Raw genomic sequence first — 16,294 nt, forward strand, 5'->3', positions numbered from 1 at the left:
TAAATACGGAAGTAACGCAGGTCTTCCCCATTTTTCTGATTCACCCGATCATCTAGGAGAAACCTACAGAATGTTATCCACAAGATTTCACAGACTTGTAGGACTGGATCCATTTGTTCTTGCCACCTTGAGAAAGGCTGGGCTTTATAATCGGCAGTCTATTATTCCCTGGTACAGCCCTCCTGGCTCCCCCGACTTGCTCACTTGCCTGCTTGTCCTCTGTGTCGACTGTCAGCAACTTTTTTTTTTTTTGGCCGTGCAGCTGGTGGAATCTTAGTTCCCCAATCAGGGAATGAAGGGAATGAACCTGGGCCCCCCACTGGACAACCAGAGAATTCCGAAACTCCCAGCAACTGATGGAAGAAGTTTTCTGTAAGGGAGGAGCTATTTTTCCTAATTGCACATTGTTACACTGTAATTTTTTAGATAAAATAGTTTGTGCTCTTAAAAAACAAGGCTTCTCTAGGACTCCTAGTGCATCACATCCTCTCTCCAACTTCCCCAGCCTAGCTCACCTACCCCTGCACTGACCCCAGGGCTGTCCTCCTCTCATCCATGTCCTCTACCCACTTGTGCCCTCTTCCCACTTCTCCTTTCCTCCCTCCTATTTGCCCCACTTCCCTTCTCCCCCTACCTGCTTTCCCTTGCCCCAACTGAGGGACCCAAGTACCTCTGACCCATCCTCTGCCTGCAGTGTGGTCAGTGTGGTGCAGTATATGATGCTCCAGAATTGGCCGCCATGTCCATTGTGCCCAGATATGTTTGAGCCCTACTAGAAGAGTTTCTACATCAGGCCCATCAACCTTACCTAGATAAGATCCTGATGCTGGAAGCACTGACCAACCTGGAATATGAGACTAACATCCATATTTCCCTACAGGAATTCCAAACCTACATTCTCAGCGCAGACAAGGACTTTACTGCAGCCACGGTCCCAGCCACTGGACACCTAGCATAGGCCAAATAGGTGACATCTGCCTCAATGACCTGGTGCAGCTACTGTCCTACTGTGATAAGCTCATGGTCACAGAATCAGTGGTCATCATGAAGAAACTGCTGCAGATGCACCCAGCACAGCCTGTGATCATCAAACACTTGGCAAAGCTCACAGAGAACATCCAGGTGCCCATGGCCTGAGCCAGTATTCTGTGGCGGATGATGGGTGAGTATTGTGAGCATGTTCCTAGGATTACATCTGACATCCTAAGATAAACAGCCAAGTTGTTCAAGCTGCAAGTCGTCATCAACCTGGTAGCCAAGCTTTACCTGACCAACTCTAAGCAGATCACAACTGCTGACCCTGTCCATACTGAGTCTGGCCAAGTGTAACAAGAATTGTGATATCAGAGACCAAGTTCACTTCACCCAGCAATTTATGGCCCCTTTGGAGTAGTGTGGGGCCCTCAGCCACCATGCCAAGGTGCTCTTCCTAGCACCCAAACCAGTCCCAGTCTTGGAATCATCCTTCAAAGACCAGGACCACTTTCTGATGGACTTACTGTCCCATCTGCTCCATGCCATGGCCACGGGCTACCAAGAGCTCCCAGACTGTCCAGAGGAAGCCCCAGATCCATCTGTGCACAACTTGAAAGTACCTGAATGGACCACGAGATCAAATCAGTAGAAAAGGAAGGAGAAACCTTTCTGCTCAGACTCTGAGGGGGAGTCAGAGCTCATAGAGTCTGCAAGCAGCGACTCTGAGAGTGAATCACACAGTAAGAGCAGCAGCAAAAGCAGCTCCCGGAAGTCCAGCCATGAGTCCAGTACTGAAGACCAGGATGAGGATGAGGAGAGGGGAAGGACAGCGGGAGTGATCAGAGTGAGGAGAATTCTTCTTGGATGATGGCGACGATTCCAGCAGTAGCTCATCAGAGTCGGAGATGACAGCAGAGTCTGAGGAAGAGCAGATGAATCCTGCCTCCTAGAGGAAAACTGAAAAACAAACAAAAATCCAGTGGCAAAAGTGCCCCTGCAGCCAGTATCTCCCTGCTAGATCTAAAGTACTTCATCCCTCCCAGTGCCCGGCCGATCTCTCCCCCCATGGTTGTGTCCAGCACTCTGGCTGCTGACCTAGAGGACCTGACACTCACAGGCTCCCGCCTGGTTCCTTCACTCCTGATTCCAATATCTGCTGTTGGGAGGCAGGAGCTGCTGCCCCTCTTAGCTGGTGAGGGGCTGTTTGTGAGCTACTCCCTCAGCAGCCACCCTTTTTCCCAAGACTCTCACGGGGTGGCTGAGCACATCCACTTCTCCATCAACCATCAGCATCCTGAAATTGAACACCTACTCCTGAGAGAATCTACAACTGCTATAATGGGCATTAACTTATGTGACTCAACCTAGGTGGCCAAGCTTCCAGCTTCAAACCCAAATCTGACAGTCTCCATCCAGCCACAGGGGAGCTGATGGTCCCACCGTCAGCTGGGTTTTGTCCCTTGTGGGGCATGTGGTGGGTACAGGTTTGCAGGAAGGACACTGACCAGTGGGACCCTAGTCCTTCTGACCCTTTAATACCCCGCCCACTCGAGCTGCCCAGCTGACAGTCAACAGTGAGAAGATAGTGATGGACACCATGCTGGTGATGGACGTGTTGCAGGCTCTGATGCAATGATTCCCAAATGCTGTGACATCTTTGTCCCCTACCTGTCTCTCCCTCATGACATCTGGGCTGTTAGACACCTCTTTATTTCTCTCTGTCTCTCTGATATCAAACTCCTTAGGCTGGATAGCATCCACTGTGTCCTCTGTCCCTCTGGCATTACCAGGCACCTCCTCTGTCCCAATCCTCCTCCCCATAGGTTCCTTAGTGAGCTGTGCAGAAGGCAATAACAGATGCTTCTTTCAGTCCTATTTTTTTCTGTAGCTACTATAGTAGCAAAATCTCAATAAAACGTCTTCTCCTTAATGTATGCTAGAAAACACATTATATAATACATATGATGAATATTAAGTAGACTTATTGTGGTGATCATTAGCAATATATGTAAATATCAAATCATTAATTTGTACACCTGAAACTAATACAATGTCACACATCAATTATGTTAATACTCAATAACAAATAAATAAAATGTGTATTTCTGGACTACAGTACAGAACGTTAGATCAGAATATCTAGATGTGAGCCTGAAAGTGAAAGTGTTAGTCACTCAGTCATGTCCAACTCTGTGACCCTATGGACTGTAGCTAGCCCTCCAGGCTCCTCTGTCCGTGGGATTGTCCAAGAAAAAATACTGGAGGGGGTTGCCATTCCCTTCTCCAGGGGATCTTCTAGACCCAGGAATCGAATCCTGGTTTCCCACATTGTAGGCAGATTCTTTACTGTCTGAGCCGACAGGGAAGCCCTAGATGTGAGTCTAGATACCTTCATTTAAAAAGTGTCTGACATAATTTCTCAACATATTCAAGTTTAAACCTGTGAGATATGCTGTAGATGCCTCTTGTTTTAGCAATTCCCCCTTCACTGCCCTGGGCTCTTTCACATGGGACTAACCCTTCAGAAAGAACCTTCATAAATTGGGATTGAGGTGCCAGAAGAAACTATGATAAAGTAAGAGAACTGAGATCTCTGGAACCTGTCCATTCTATACTAACTAGTTTATAACAATTAACCAAATGAGTACCTACTAAGACACATTCAGGAGAGGCAATCTTGGAAACTCAAAATAAAGTGGAATTTCTGACCATGAAGGGTTTATAATCTGATAGGAGACAAAGTTACACATTAAAAGTATGTGAGGAGATGGAAAATCTAACCATCCTAATTACTTGAGTAATTGTTTTGACTTTCTTTTCTATTTTGACTATAGACAGAGAAGGTCTGAATAGAGTCTTCCAACCTCTAGTCTAGGATTTTCTATTAAATATCTTAAGTGCATCACTATAAAATAGTCTAGATTTTCTAGTCTCTTGTCAAGAAACTTCTTTTGATTTACTCTATGTATTTTTTTTTTTTCCTTGCAGGGCACATCTTTTTGAAGGTGAGCACCTATTGCAATTGTGGAGTATGATGCCTGAAAGTGAATGTCCCTCAGTCATGCCCGACTCTTTGCGACCCCATGGACTATACAGTCCATGGAATTCTCCAGGCCAGAATACTGGAGTGGGTAGCCTTTCCCTTCTCCAGGGGATCTTCCCGACCCTGGGATCGAACCCCAGTCTCCTACATTGCAGGTGGATTCTTTACCAGCTGAGCCACAAGGGAAGTCAAAACCATAGTGTATTCTGTAACTTTAAGGTATGTCTAATTTCGGATATCTTGGATCATTTCTCAAATTATTGAAAGATTTCAGAAATTCTATCACTTTGGAATCTCCTACTGCTTTTGCACTCAAAGGTAATACAAGATATCTTTCATTCATTCCTTCCAAGTCATAAACTGAGAGTCATCTATATCTTTGGATACTAAAGATAATTAAAACTTGGTGCCTGTTCTTGTGGAGCACAGCCTAAGAGAAAAGGCAGGTATATAAATGATCATGTACATTAATTTTGGGAGGAAAATTATCTAATCTATCTATCTGTCTGTCTATCTACCTCTCTATATAAAATTGCCTTGGAGAATAAATCTTTTAATTTGAGGGGAAAAAACTATCTGTCTATGTATCTATATAAAATCACCTTGGAGAATATATCTTATCCCCTGTGCTTGACAGATAATGATAATTTTAGAATGCATGAAAAGATGAAATTACTATACTGAAAGTAGTTCCCTATAAGTTGGAGGGAGAGGGAGCATACATTTTAAGCCATGGGGGATATGGGCAGGCGACAGAAAAGGCGAGGAATCTTATTTTAGCAATGGAGAGGTAAAGAACCTATAATGATCTATTCTGTAAAAGGAGTGTGCTCCTTAAATAATCACTATCTGACATGCTTTTTCCATTTGATAACTAGATTAACTGTGACACAATAGGATTTAGGGCATGGGTGAGGGAAGAAAGAAGAGCTCTCAACAGAGGATGGAAATAGGGCTAGAGTACAGGCTTGCCTGGCCCCACCAACTAGAGATGTCATTGTTAATGGAAGCACCCATCAAAGAATTTTTAGCGTGGAGTCCTGGGATGTCTTCGTTTGTTATAGCAGGAGTCTCAGATGCTAATTGCCACCATGAGTTCCTAGATTTACACACTGAACACTATGACATAATCCTGGAGGAATACAAGGAGATTGGGGAAGACAGATCTCTTCAGTCCTGCTGTGAGAGTAGAGATAAGCAAACCCAAAACAAACCTGACAACTTTCCCTTTAATTGATTTAAATTAGGAATTTCTCCAACTTCCAAACTGTTTTCTAATTAAATTCGATATGAATGATGGCCCATATTGCAGATGGTTGAAAGGTGAGTTTTCTAAAGTAATAATGAAGCAGGAATGTGATCTACTTTTCTGGAGGTGTAATCCATGCTATTCAGATGACATCTTTCAACATTTTGGGGAGGTGGTGGTGATTAGTTTATTTCAGGTTTTTAATAAAATAATAAATCCCACTGAAAAATCCTTCCGAACACTAAGGCTCATCTTATAAATAATTTTAATGAGATTTATTTTTGTTCATTTTAAAAATTGATATGTGCTCATGAGAAAATATTTGGGATACAGAAAATAGAAAAATAGGGAAAAAATGAATACCCAGAATAACAGATATAGTCACTGATAAAAATTAACATTTTCAGTATACTTTTCTCATGCTTTACAGTTTAAACTATAAACAATTTTGATATCATATTAAATAATATATCTATAAAGTATATATCTTTTCATGTAATATAAAACAAATGTTTCCATGATATTACAACATTTTGCAAAGATGAATTTAATCCTTGCATAGTATTTCTTCATGTAAAGCATGCCATAAGTTACTTGTCCACTACTCTTTTTTTAATTTTAAGCATCATTTCCAAGTATTCAATATTTTGAATAAGGCTACACTATATATCAATGTGCATATTTTAACTTTTAATTGTTTTTTGCTTTTTGGGGGTTGTTGACCTCTGAGGATTTATTTACAGAAGTAGTTTTTGTTAATATTTGCTCATTTGTCTCAAACACTAAAGCTAGATTTCTATATATTTGATTGATGAGAGGTAGAGTATTTCCATGTGTATTTTTCAATCAGTATTTCTTCTTCTCATAAATTGTCTATTCAATTTTTTTTAACATATGAAAACAATGTTATCTACTGTGTGTGTGTGCTCAGTCACTCAGTTGTGTCCAACTCTTTGCAACCCCATTGACTGTAGCCCACTAGGCTCCCTGTCCACGGAATTTTCCAGGCAAGAAAACTGGAGTGAGTTGCTGTTTTCTTCTCTAGGGGACCTTCACGACTCAGGGATCAACCTTGCGTCTCCTGCATTGGCAGGCAGATTCTTTACCACTATGCCACTTTTTAAATGATATGATTGGGTTTTGGATAGATTTTTCAACTACAACATGCATAAAAACTCATTCTTTGTAGCTATACCATTCAAAAAATTTTAGTAAAATTACCTCAAATCGAACAATAGCAGAAACTCCCTCCAACACACACATATACTCACACTTCTCTTAAGTTCTTGTGGCTGGACTACTTACAAAGTGACCACAACAGATTAATAGGAGAAAAAGAAACTGATTTTAACTTGTGCACACAGAGGTCTCATAGAAACAGAAGGTAAATTAAGGCATGACCACACAGGCCTATTTTATACTTATAAGACAAAGAAACAAATTTGTGAGGAATTGTCATGACAAAGAAACTAAGGCTTTGGGTGATTAATTAGTGAAGAATCTAAACAGAGTTTGGGTTTGGGGGTATTAAATTAAAGAAGTAACAAGGTTTGTTTATGCAGGCTTCTCAGCCTTAATGAATTTCCTATCTCTGATAAGAGTGTGCTTCCACCTCCAGACTGAAGGAGGGCATCTTTCATGTAAGAGATTATTTTCCTGCTTTCAGGGAGGCAGAGAGGAAGGTCAAAGTGTCACGTGCATTGGCTGTTTCTTAAGTAACTTTGATTCAAAATAATCAACATGCCATTAAACCATATTTTGGAGTGGCATGCACTGAGCCTCAGCAACACTCACCCTCTTACCCCATTCTCTATACTTCTTTCTCTCTTAAGTAACCTACACAGCATGTTCCATATAGCATTCAGGAAGCGTGGACCCTGACTCTCCTCCAGGGGTATGTAGGTTGATTTTGAGACATGGAAAAAAAAGAGGATTTATCTCCTAGACTCTCACTTCTCATTCTTCTCTCTGCAACACTAAACACATACTACTGGAAAGAGGACAATTAGATGTCACCGTTCAGACATTCTGATTTTCTTTTGAAAATTGCTGTGTTTAGAGAAGCTGGTTGGATTTAGAGAATCCTAGAGGGAAAAGAAAGTTTTAAGAAACTGTAAAAGCAGCTGACATATGAAACCTCTGGTTAGGGCAATATTTGTGCTTCACAGTTCATCCAAGAAAAATAAATATATAAATAAGCAAATTAAATATATTTATTTTCTTCATAAGGGAGAATACTGAACATTCAATGAAATTAGTTTTGTATACAGTTCTTATCTCTCTGCACTAACTCTTTATTATGATAATTTTCTACAGTGGTTTCAAAGGTTTTAGCTTTATTGTTTCTGCTACTGACTAAGATGACTGGTCACTAATAAAAATATCTAAAATAACAGATATTCCTTTATGAGCCAATGCACATGTTCATACCTAGCTAATATAAAAGGGAATTTGCTCTTGTGTAGTTCTATATAAAGTGCATTTCTCTATAAAAAAAACAAAAACAAAAAAGTACACATCGTTTTCTTAGCCAATTGCTCTATAAAATTTGAGATGGGTTTCTGAGGTGAAGAGGGAATTAAAATAATTCAATAAGAAAATTGTACCTAAAATTTCTTTTTTTTAGTTCTTACTAAAATGAAAATATAAGATTCAAAATAAATTTGAACTATGAATATAACATGAATTGTTAGTAATGTTATTTTTTTCCTGCTAGATAGTGAGTAATTGGGATTCATTTCTCATTCCATTTCTCTTTCAAGCTTCTTTCCTACAGGTATTGCTTCCACGAGGGATATTTATTTTCATTTATTTTCAACCTTCTGACCTTAGCTTCCTTGATTGAAAAATAAGATTAATATTTCCTACTGCACTGCATCTCTGTGAGGATTATAAGAGAATTATATGTAAATTAAATACCAGGATACCTAGCATTTGATAGGTACTCATTAAAATATATTTCTATCAGGTTTATAATTCAACTAATTATAAATTATATATGGCATAATTCATAATTTTTCAGTCTTTTTTATAATTGGGGTGATGAGTACCATCTACCATTTTAGTACTTCAGAGAAAATGGTAAAAACCTAAGAAAGACAGTCTCCATTTTGAAAACTTAAAGAAAAGGATTGATTTATTTCCCTCAACAATGACTGTTTTTTTGAGAGGATGATGTTGAGACTGAAACTCCAATACTTTGGCCACCTCATGCGAAGAGTTGATTCATTGGAAAAGACCCTGATGCTGGGAAGGATTGGGGGCAGGAGGAGAAGGGGACGACAGAGGATGAGATGTCTGTATGGCATCACCGACTTGATGGACATGAGTTTGGGTAGACTCTGGGAGTTGGTGATGGACAGGGAGGCCTGGCGTGCTGCAATTCATGGGGTCGCAAAGAGTAGGACACGACTGAGCGACTGAACTGAACTGAATACAGTGAGATGCAGAAGAGAGTCTCTCTTCTGATCATCGATGAAAGGAAATATTAGCCACACTTTAAACATATGTGGCTAGCAAAGAAAATAGGGAATGACATTGTAGGATCCATAGTAAAGAAACAAAATGGAAAATTGGAGGAAAATGCAGAAGGGCCTCTTAAGGGTGACTCACAAATCATGCCTTTGTTAAGAGTCTGTGTGACTGTGAAACTGTCAAGATTTGTTTAGCTAATCACTCTAACTTGTTAAAATTTTAACCATGGCTCCTTTTGCAGCATTTCAAGATTCATAATGTTCCTTTTATTATTTCTTTCTTGTGCTTGAAAAGATGATCTCATATGAATATTTCTTATCATTTAACAACATAAGGGCATTTATTCAACTCTCTGACCCACCGCCCTCCACTAGTTGAGCTATAGGTTCTTGTTCTAGCAGACTACCTCTGTTCTCTTGTCTTTGGCTTGGATTTCTAGATGTATTCCACGATAAGTAAAGCACACAGGTACTGAGGAAATGGACTTGAGGTGAAGAGGAGGAAATGCCATTGGTCATTTTGAGGGAAATGGCAAAATTGTTGAAATTGTTGAACATTTATAGAAACAATGTGCTAAGAAATTTAGTATTACCTTATTCAGTATTCATTACAGTGTTCCAATATAGTCATTATTTGTATATCCATTATGTAGATGAAGAAATTGTCTTAAAAATATTAGCAATTTATTCAGTGTATATAACCAGTATATTTTCAATAAACTCTGGCTACTCCTGAAAATAATGGCTGTGAGACAGCTTAGTGAAGTTTCAAGAAAAAAAACCTGTAAGGTTTTTGAGCATCAAAACTCGGGAAATTCATCAACTTGCCCAAGTTTATATTGGTAAGTAAGTGACATAAAGGCATTTGACCACAAACCTATAAATTTGATCTGAAATCTAAATCTAAAATCAGTTCTTCACTCGTTTATAATGTATTTCTTTACATATTTGTCTGTTAATGGGTATGTAAATGATATAAACACAAAATAAAGTTTGTTTCCCCCATAAGATCAGAGGCTATCAGGAGAAATAAATTTGATATTAAAAAACATCTAAAGTATAATATATATAATGATTGTCACCAGATAAGAACAACAGAAATGTTCTATCTCATCATGAGATGTTCTTATCTCATCACACCTATGAGATGAAGTAAGAAGGAGAGATTTGAAAAACCTGAATGAGAAATGAATAGTCCTTTAATCACTTTCTCAAGTGGGATTTGGTAGGAAGATCTGTATTAGCAGTTTTGAAATCAAAGTCAGAATTGATCATACAACCATTCTAGAAGGATGCTCTTAATTTAGCCCATGATGATATAAGAAAATATTAATAGTTTGGTCTCCATCTACAAAAATATTTGAGTAATAATGACTCAAATAATAATATTTGAGTAATATTAATAATGACTTTTTTTTTGGCAGGGGGGAGGTCATTTGCAGAATCTCAATTCCCCAGCCAGGGACTGAACTTGGGTCACAGTAATGAAAACCCAGAATCCTAACAACTAGGTCAGCAGGAAACATTCAATCATGACTTCTGAAATTTACTTTAGGCTTAATATTTTTAAAAAAATGCTTTGCCTGAGAAATTTTGGAATAAAAACAAAAATAATTGGAATGCTTCTTAATGTGTTTGATATTTTGAACTACTTGGAAGAATCTTTACAATAATTTGCATATTACATTCCATTCAATATAGAAACTACATTTGAAAAAAAATGTTAATTATATAATATCTAAGAAATACAGTTTCAATGATTCCCCTACTTGTTAATAGGATGTTTACTCTCTTGATTGTACTAACTCGATATTTTTAAAAGGATAAATTTGGGGGAGTTATTCAGACCTATTTAATCCCTGCGTCTTCTACTTACTTGCTTTGTCTGTAAATCTTCTGAAACTATTTTTTCATTTACAAAAAGAGGGTTTATGTTCTGGGGATTAGTGGATTAAATAAAATGTATTCGTTTAAAAAGTAGCCTGGTTTCTAGGATCTAGCAAACACTTACTAAATGTTCCTTTTCCTTGGATAAAATACTTGCTATTATGTCTGGTTGATAATGGTTATTCAGAACTCATAGCCTTCCTGTGAACGTGAAAGTCACTCAGTCACATCCGACTCTTTACAATCCCATGGGCTATACAGTTCATGGAATTCTGCAGGCCAGAATACTGAAGCGGGTAGCTGTTCCCTTCTCTAGGGTATCTTTCCAACCCAGGGATCGAACCCAGATCTCCCACATTGCATTGCAGGTGGATAGCCTTCCTAAGTCTCCCCCAAATTACTAGATAATAGATAACTAATAGTCAGAATGTATGTTGCTCTAATTTTACTTGTGATACCTTAGTCGTCACATGTTTGAGTTCCAAGCAGGGGCTGAAACACTCTTGAATCTTCCTTTTTTCCCTCATTAGCAAATGCCAAAAGAAGTTTCTGTAGTCTTTCCTCACTGTGTCAGCTGTGAACTATAAGATACACTAGTTATAGACTAAACAAAACACACATCAGCAGTGACTTGTAAATAATGAAAGTTATCATTGTCATTAAAGACCAGCTCAGCTGTGAAGTCACTGATTTTAAGTTTAATGAATAAATGAGGCACACTGCTAATATTTAACTTTAATTTTCTGACAAGCAGCCTGTAAGGAGTAGCTTTTAAAATTTCACAGGAGAAGAGAGAAATCTGGATATCTTTGTCTCAGGAAGAGAAAGATAAAACAACTGGGAGAAGATACAAAAATTAAATATAGGAACAGAAGGACAAGTGACGAAAAGGAAGTTGCCTGTATCAAAAAGATTGGTGACCTGCAAGTCCAGTAGTAGTATGATTTGCAAAGATTTAAAAGAGAGAAAATAGGGACTTCTCTGGTGGTCCTGTGGCTACAACTCTGTGCTCCCAGGGGAGGGGGGCAGGGTTCTATCCCTGGTCAGGGAATTAGAGCCCACATGCCATAACTAAGAGTTCATATGCCACAATTAAGACCCGGCACAGCCAGATAAGTAAATAAGTGCTTCTAACAAATAAAATAACATCCTGTTATTTAAAAAGAGAGAGAGAAAATAATCACCTGGGTGTTCTTAGACTGTTGAGAGATAATGCCATTTCTGTTCTTTAATGAACTTCTTTGGAAGAGAATCATGTATTTTAGTTTGGTGTAAAAGGAAGTGCGATTTTGCATTGTTGAACTTTGCTTTTTGATATTAGAATACACTCTTAAATGAATGTGGTTATGTTATAAATCATTTTAATGGACATTTCTCCCTTGATGTCTTTTTGCTAAGGACTTATTATTTGCTGTTTATTTTAGATTTATTTTAGACTATAGAAATGATGTTAGGAAAAAAGGAAATTTGAGCGATTTTTTTATTCGAGTTCAAAATGAGTCTTAAAGCATCAGAGACAACTCACAATATCAACAGTGCATTTGGCCTAGGAACTGCTAATGAACGTACAGTGCAATGGAGGTTCAAGATGTTTTGCAAAGGAGACCAGAGCCTTGGAGATAAGGAGCACAGTGGCTGGCCATTGGAAGTTGACAATGACCAAATTGAGAGCAATCATCAAAGCTGATTCTCTTACAACTACACGAGAAGTTTCCAAAGAACTCAGTGTTGACCGTTCTGTGGTCATTGTGCATTGGAAGCAAATTGAAAGGTGAAAAAGCTCGATAAGTGGGTGCCTCGTGGAACTGACAGCAAATCAAAAAAAACATCGTTTTGAAATGTCATCTTCTCATATTCTCTGCAACAACAATGAACCATTTCTCAGTTGAATTGTGATGTGCAACAAAAAGTGGATTGTATATGACAATAGGTAATGACCAACTCAATAGTTGAACCAAGAAGAAGCTCCAAAGCTCTTCCCAAAGCCTAACCTCAAAAAAAGGTCATAGTCATTGTTTGGTGGTCTGCCACCAGTCTGATTCACTACAGCTTTTTAAATCCCAGGGAAACCATTACATCTGAGACGTACGCTCAGCAAATCAATGGGATGCACCAAAAACTGCAAAACTGCAGCTGGCATTGGTCAACAAAAAGGATCCAGTTCTCTCCATGACAATGCCCTACCCCATGTTGCACAACCAACACTTCAAAGTTGAAAAAATTGGGCTATGAAGTTTTGCCTCATCTGCCATACTCACCTGACCTCTTGCTAACCTACTACCACTTCTTCATCATTTCGACAACTTTTTGCAGGGAAAATGCTTCCATAACCAACAGAACACAGAAAATACTTTCCAAGAATCCATCAAATCCTGAACCACAGATTTTTATGCTACAGGAATAAACAAACTTATTTCTTGTTGGCAAAAATGTGTTGATTGTAATGGTTCCTATTTTGACTAATAAAGATGTGTTTGAGCCTAGTTATAACGCTTTAAAATTTATGGTCTGAAACCGCAATGACTTTGCACCAACGAAATAACTCTCAAAATACATATGTGAATTTGTCATCCCAGGTTTAAATGTCATAAGAGCAAGAGGGAAAGAACAGAAGGAACATATATGTAGATGGAACACCTACCTGTTTCTATGTGTTTTGTACCCATGGTCATTTTTGTTGTTTAGTCGCTAAGTCTTATCTGACTCTTTTGTGACACTATGGACTGTAGCCCACCAGGCTCCTCTGTCCATGGGATTTCCCAGGCAAGAATTTGGGAGTGGGTTGCCATTTCCTCCTCAAGGGACTCTTCCCAACCCAGGGATTGAACCTGCATCACCTGCTTGGCAGGCAAATTCTTTACCACGGAGCCACCTGGGCTTCCCATTTAAAAAAAAAAAATTTATAACTTATTTGTTATTTATTTTTCCCTGCACTGACTGAGTCTTCATTGCGTATATGGGCTTTCTCCAGTTGCAGCAAGTGGGGGCTACTCTCTAGCTGTGGTGCACAGGCTTCTCATAGCAGTGGCTTCTCTTGTCGAGAAGCACAGTCTTCGGTAATCATGGCTTGTGGGCTCAATAGTTGTGGCTCCAGGCTCTAGAGCACTGGCTCGATAGTTGTGGCATGTGGCGCATGGGTTAAATTGCTCCATGGCATGTGGGATCTTCCCAGACCAGGGATCAAACCCATGTCTTCTGTATTGGCAGGCAGATTCTTTACCATTGAGCCACCAGAGATAGACTTCTCCTTTGAGGCAAATACACTTGAAAGAATTGAGACTCACAGGTATTTGACATAATCTTCAAGGTCACAGGGTTAATATATGACCACTAAGGATTAGCATCTAGGTTGACTAGTTTGACTCCTAAATCCATGGTTTTCCACTTCACTGCTTTGCCTCCAAGGCAGAGATTTAGTCTAATTGGTCACTGATTCGCCATATTCTCCTCTCTCTTACAAAGACCTAAGTGCTTACATCCTAGAGATAAAGCACTTACTAAATACATAAATAAGGGAACACTTCCAAACAGGTTTTCAAAATGCAATCATAGTCAAAGAGGATTCTCATAAGCCTTAAAATAAATAACCAGTATACAGGAGCTGGTGGGTATTGCTCATTGAAACACTGTCCTGGGGAGAGAGGGAAGGACAAGCTTGCCTGACCTAAGAGTTAAATCTCCATTGTTGGAATATAAGTATCATGTTTAAGGATTCTGACACTGCTGCACATTCAGCTCATGTCATAAACCTCCTTAAGCCAAGTTCTGAGAATCTGGCTTCTGCCTAATTAGATAACATTGCTCTTAGGGCAAATGTGAAAGTCACATTTCCTGATACTTACAGTCATTTGCTTTGCCCTTTTCATTTGCACATAGGTTTTCTTGAACTTTTCTACTGAAATAAGCACTCTTGAGAATGATCTATATTATATCACAGATAAATTCAAAATGTAGATTCTGGGCCTTTAAGGTAGAAGAGCTGAGACTTATCTATGTTGAAGGAAACACCCCTCTTCATAACTTTGTTTCTTACCTTTTCACGGGTAAAAAATACAACAGATTTCCCTGATTCAGAAAGATTCAAAAAAGTTCTGATAAGCCTATGTGATAAGCTTGGCATGCTGCCATCCTTGGGGTGGCAAAGAGTCAGGCATGACCTAGTGACTGAACAACAGCAAGCCTGTGGCAATATTATTAAAACAATAGAGCCAACATTTTATTATCAAATTATTTAACAGATTATATTGATACTTAGATATATTTTATCCTTTAAAGTAATGCCCTGCGTTAGTTTGGCTTGGTTTGGCTAAGTATAATTTAGTGTGGCTTAGGGCTTCCCTGGTGGCTTAGATGGTAAAGAATCCACCTGCAATGTAGGAGACCCAGGTTTGATCCCTGGGTTGAGAAGATCCCCTGAAGAAGGAAATGGCAACCCACTCCACTCTTCTTGCCTGGAGAACCCCATGGACAGAGGAGTCTGGTGGGCTACAGTCCATGGGGTTGCAAAGAGTTGGAATGAGTGACTAACACTTTTGTTTTACAGTTTTGATTCAAATTCTACTTCTTTACCAAGGTCTAGCTGCTCTGTGGAGTGTCCACAGCAGTGAGGTGGGGATGTAGGAAGTACAGACATGGTATTTCCTATAAAATCTCAAAATAAAAGATGTTTTTACCTTAAAAAGAAAAACTACAGCTTGAAAACCATTGACGTCTTATATTGATCCATTTCAGATATCAAGGAGATACAAATATATCCCATTGCATTACATAGCATGGATTATCACTGATTCATGTAATATTCAATATTATATCATATTAGATTAGATTTTGTTTCAGATGATTTTCAGACTCAGGACCACACTCCTCTCTTTCATCTCTCTTTATTAAATAAGATCTTTCCTATTTTACCCCTCCCCACTTCTTTTTCCCTTTAGTAACCTCAAGTATGTTTACCATGTTTATTAGTCTATTTCTGTTTTGTATACAGATTCATTTGTATATATTTTTTTTAGATTCCACATACAGGTGATATCATATAAAATGTGTCTTTGGCTTAGGTGTATGGGTTAACAGATACAAATTACTATACATAAAGTAGATAAGCAAAAGGGATTTACTGTGTAGCATAGAGAGTAAGCTCAATATCTTATAATACCTTATAATGGAAAATAATCTGAAAAAAATGTAACTGAATCACCTTGCTTTACACATCGGGTAAAACTGTCACAATATTGTTAATAACTGTATTTCAGTTAAAAAAATTTCTTACAAAATATAAGGCAATATATACTCAGTTTTGATATGCATGCAAACTTATTTTGGGTAGAAACCTAATACCATGTCAAAACTTGCTACACTTTCTTGGAAGATATGATTTCATTGCTCTGTTTTTGTTTAAAATATTGATTTATATGATATAGTAACTACTCTTTTGAATTGATTTTTTTTAATCCTTAAATTGTTATTTTACACAAAATCAGTACCCCTTCCAGGCACCAATATGTAGGAGATGCTGTTTGACACAACCCATGGATGATCTGAACCGTTTCAATTAGTGCTGTTTTCGAACAACTGGAATGGCTGATGTTGCTTTTGCTACTAAGGATCTGACTGCTTCAGGAATTTTTTTAATGTTATTAATTGCAATGACAGACCTTCCAGTTATGT

At 38.5% G+C, this 16,294-nt stretch overlaps 1 protein-coding gene across 1 annotated transcript in view; it reads right to left on the minus strand.

The window, feature by feature from the left end:
- Positions 1 to 1,359: 1,359 nt before the first annotated feature.
- LOC145514265 (uncharacterized) overlaps positions 1,360 to 16,294 on the minus strand; it is a 985,725-nt gene continuing 970,790 nt past the window's right edge. The window contains exons 9-10 of the mRNA XM_081511613.1: positions 11,086 to 11,208; positions 1,360 to 1,932 (exon numbers count right to left, since the gene is read on the minus strand). Of these exons, the coding sequence (XP_081367739.1) occupies positions 1,618 to 1,932; positions 11,086 to 11,208 (438 nt within the window). The 3' untranslated portion in view covers positions 1,360 to 1,617. The remainder of the gene's footprint in view (positions 1,933 to 11,085; positions 11,209 to 16,294) is intronic.

This window comes from Giraffa tippelskirchi, chromosome 7, assembly GCF_054371585.1.
Source record: "Giraffa tippelskirchi isolate mGirTip1 chromosome 7, T2T-mGirTip1v1.2.pri, whole genome shotgun sequence".
NCBI lineage: Eukaryota > Metazoa > Chordata > Mammalia > Artiodactyla > Giraffidae > Giraffa > Giraffa tippelskirchi.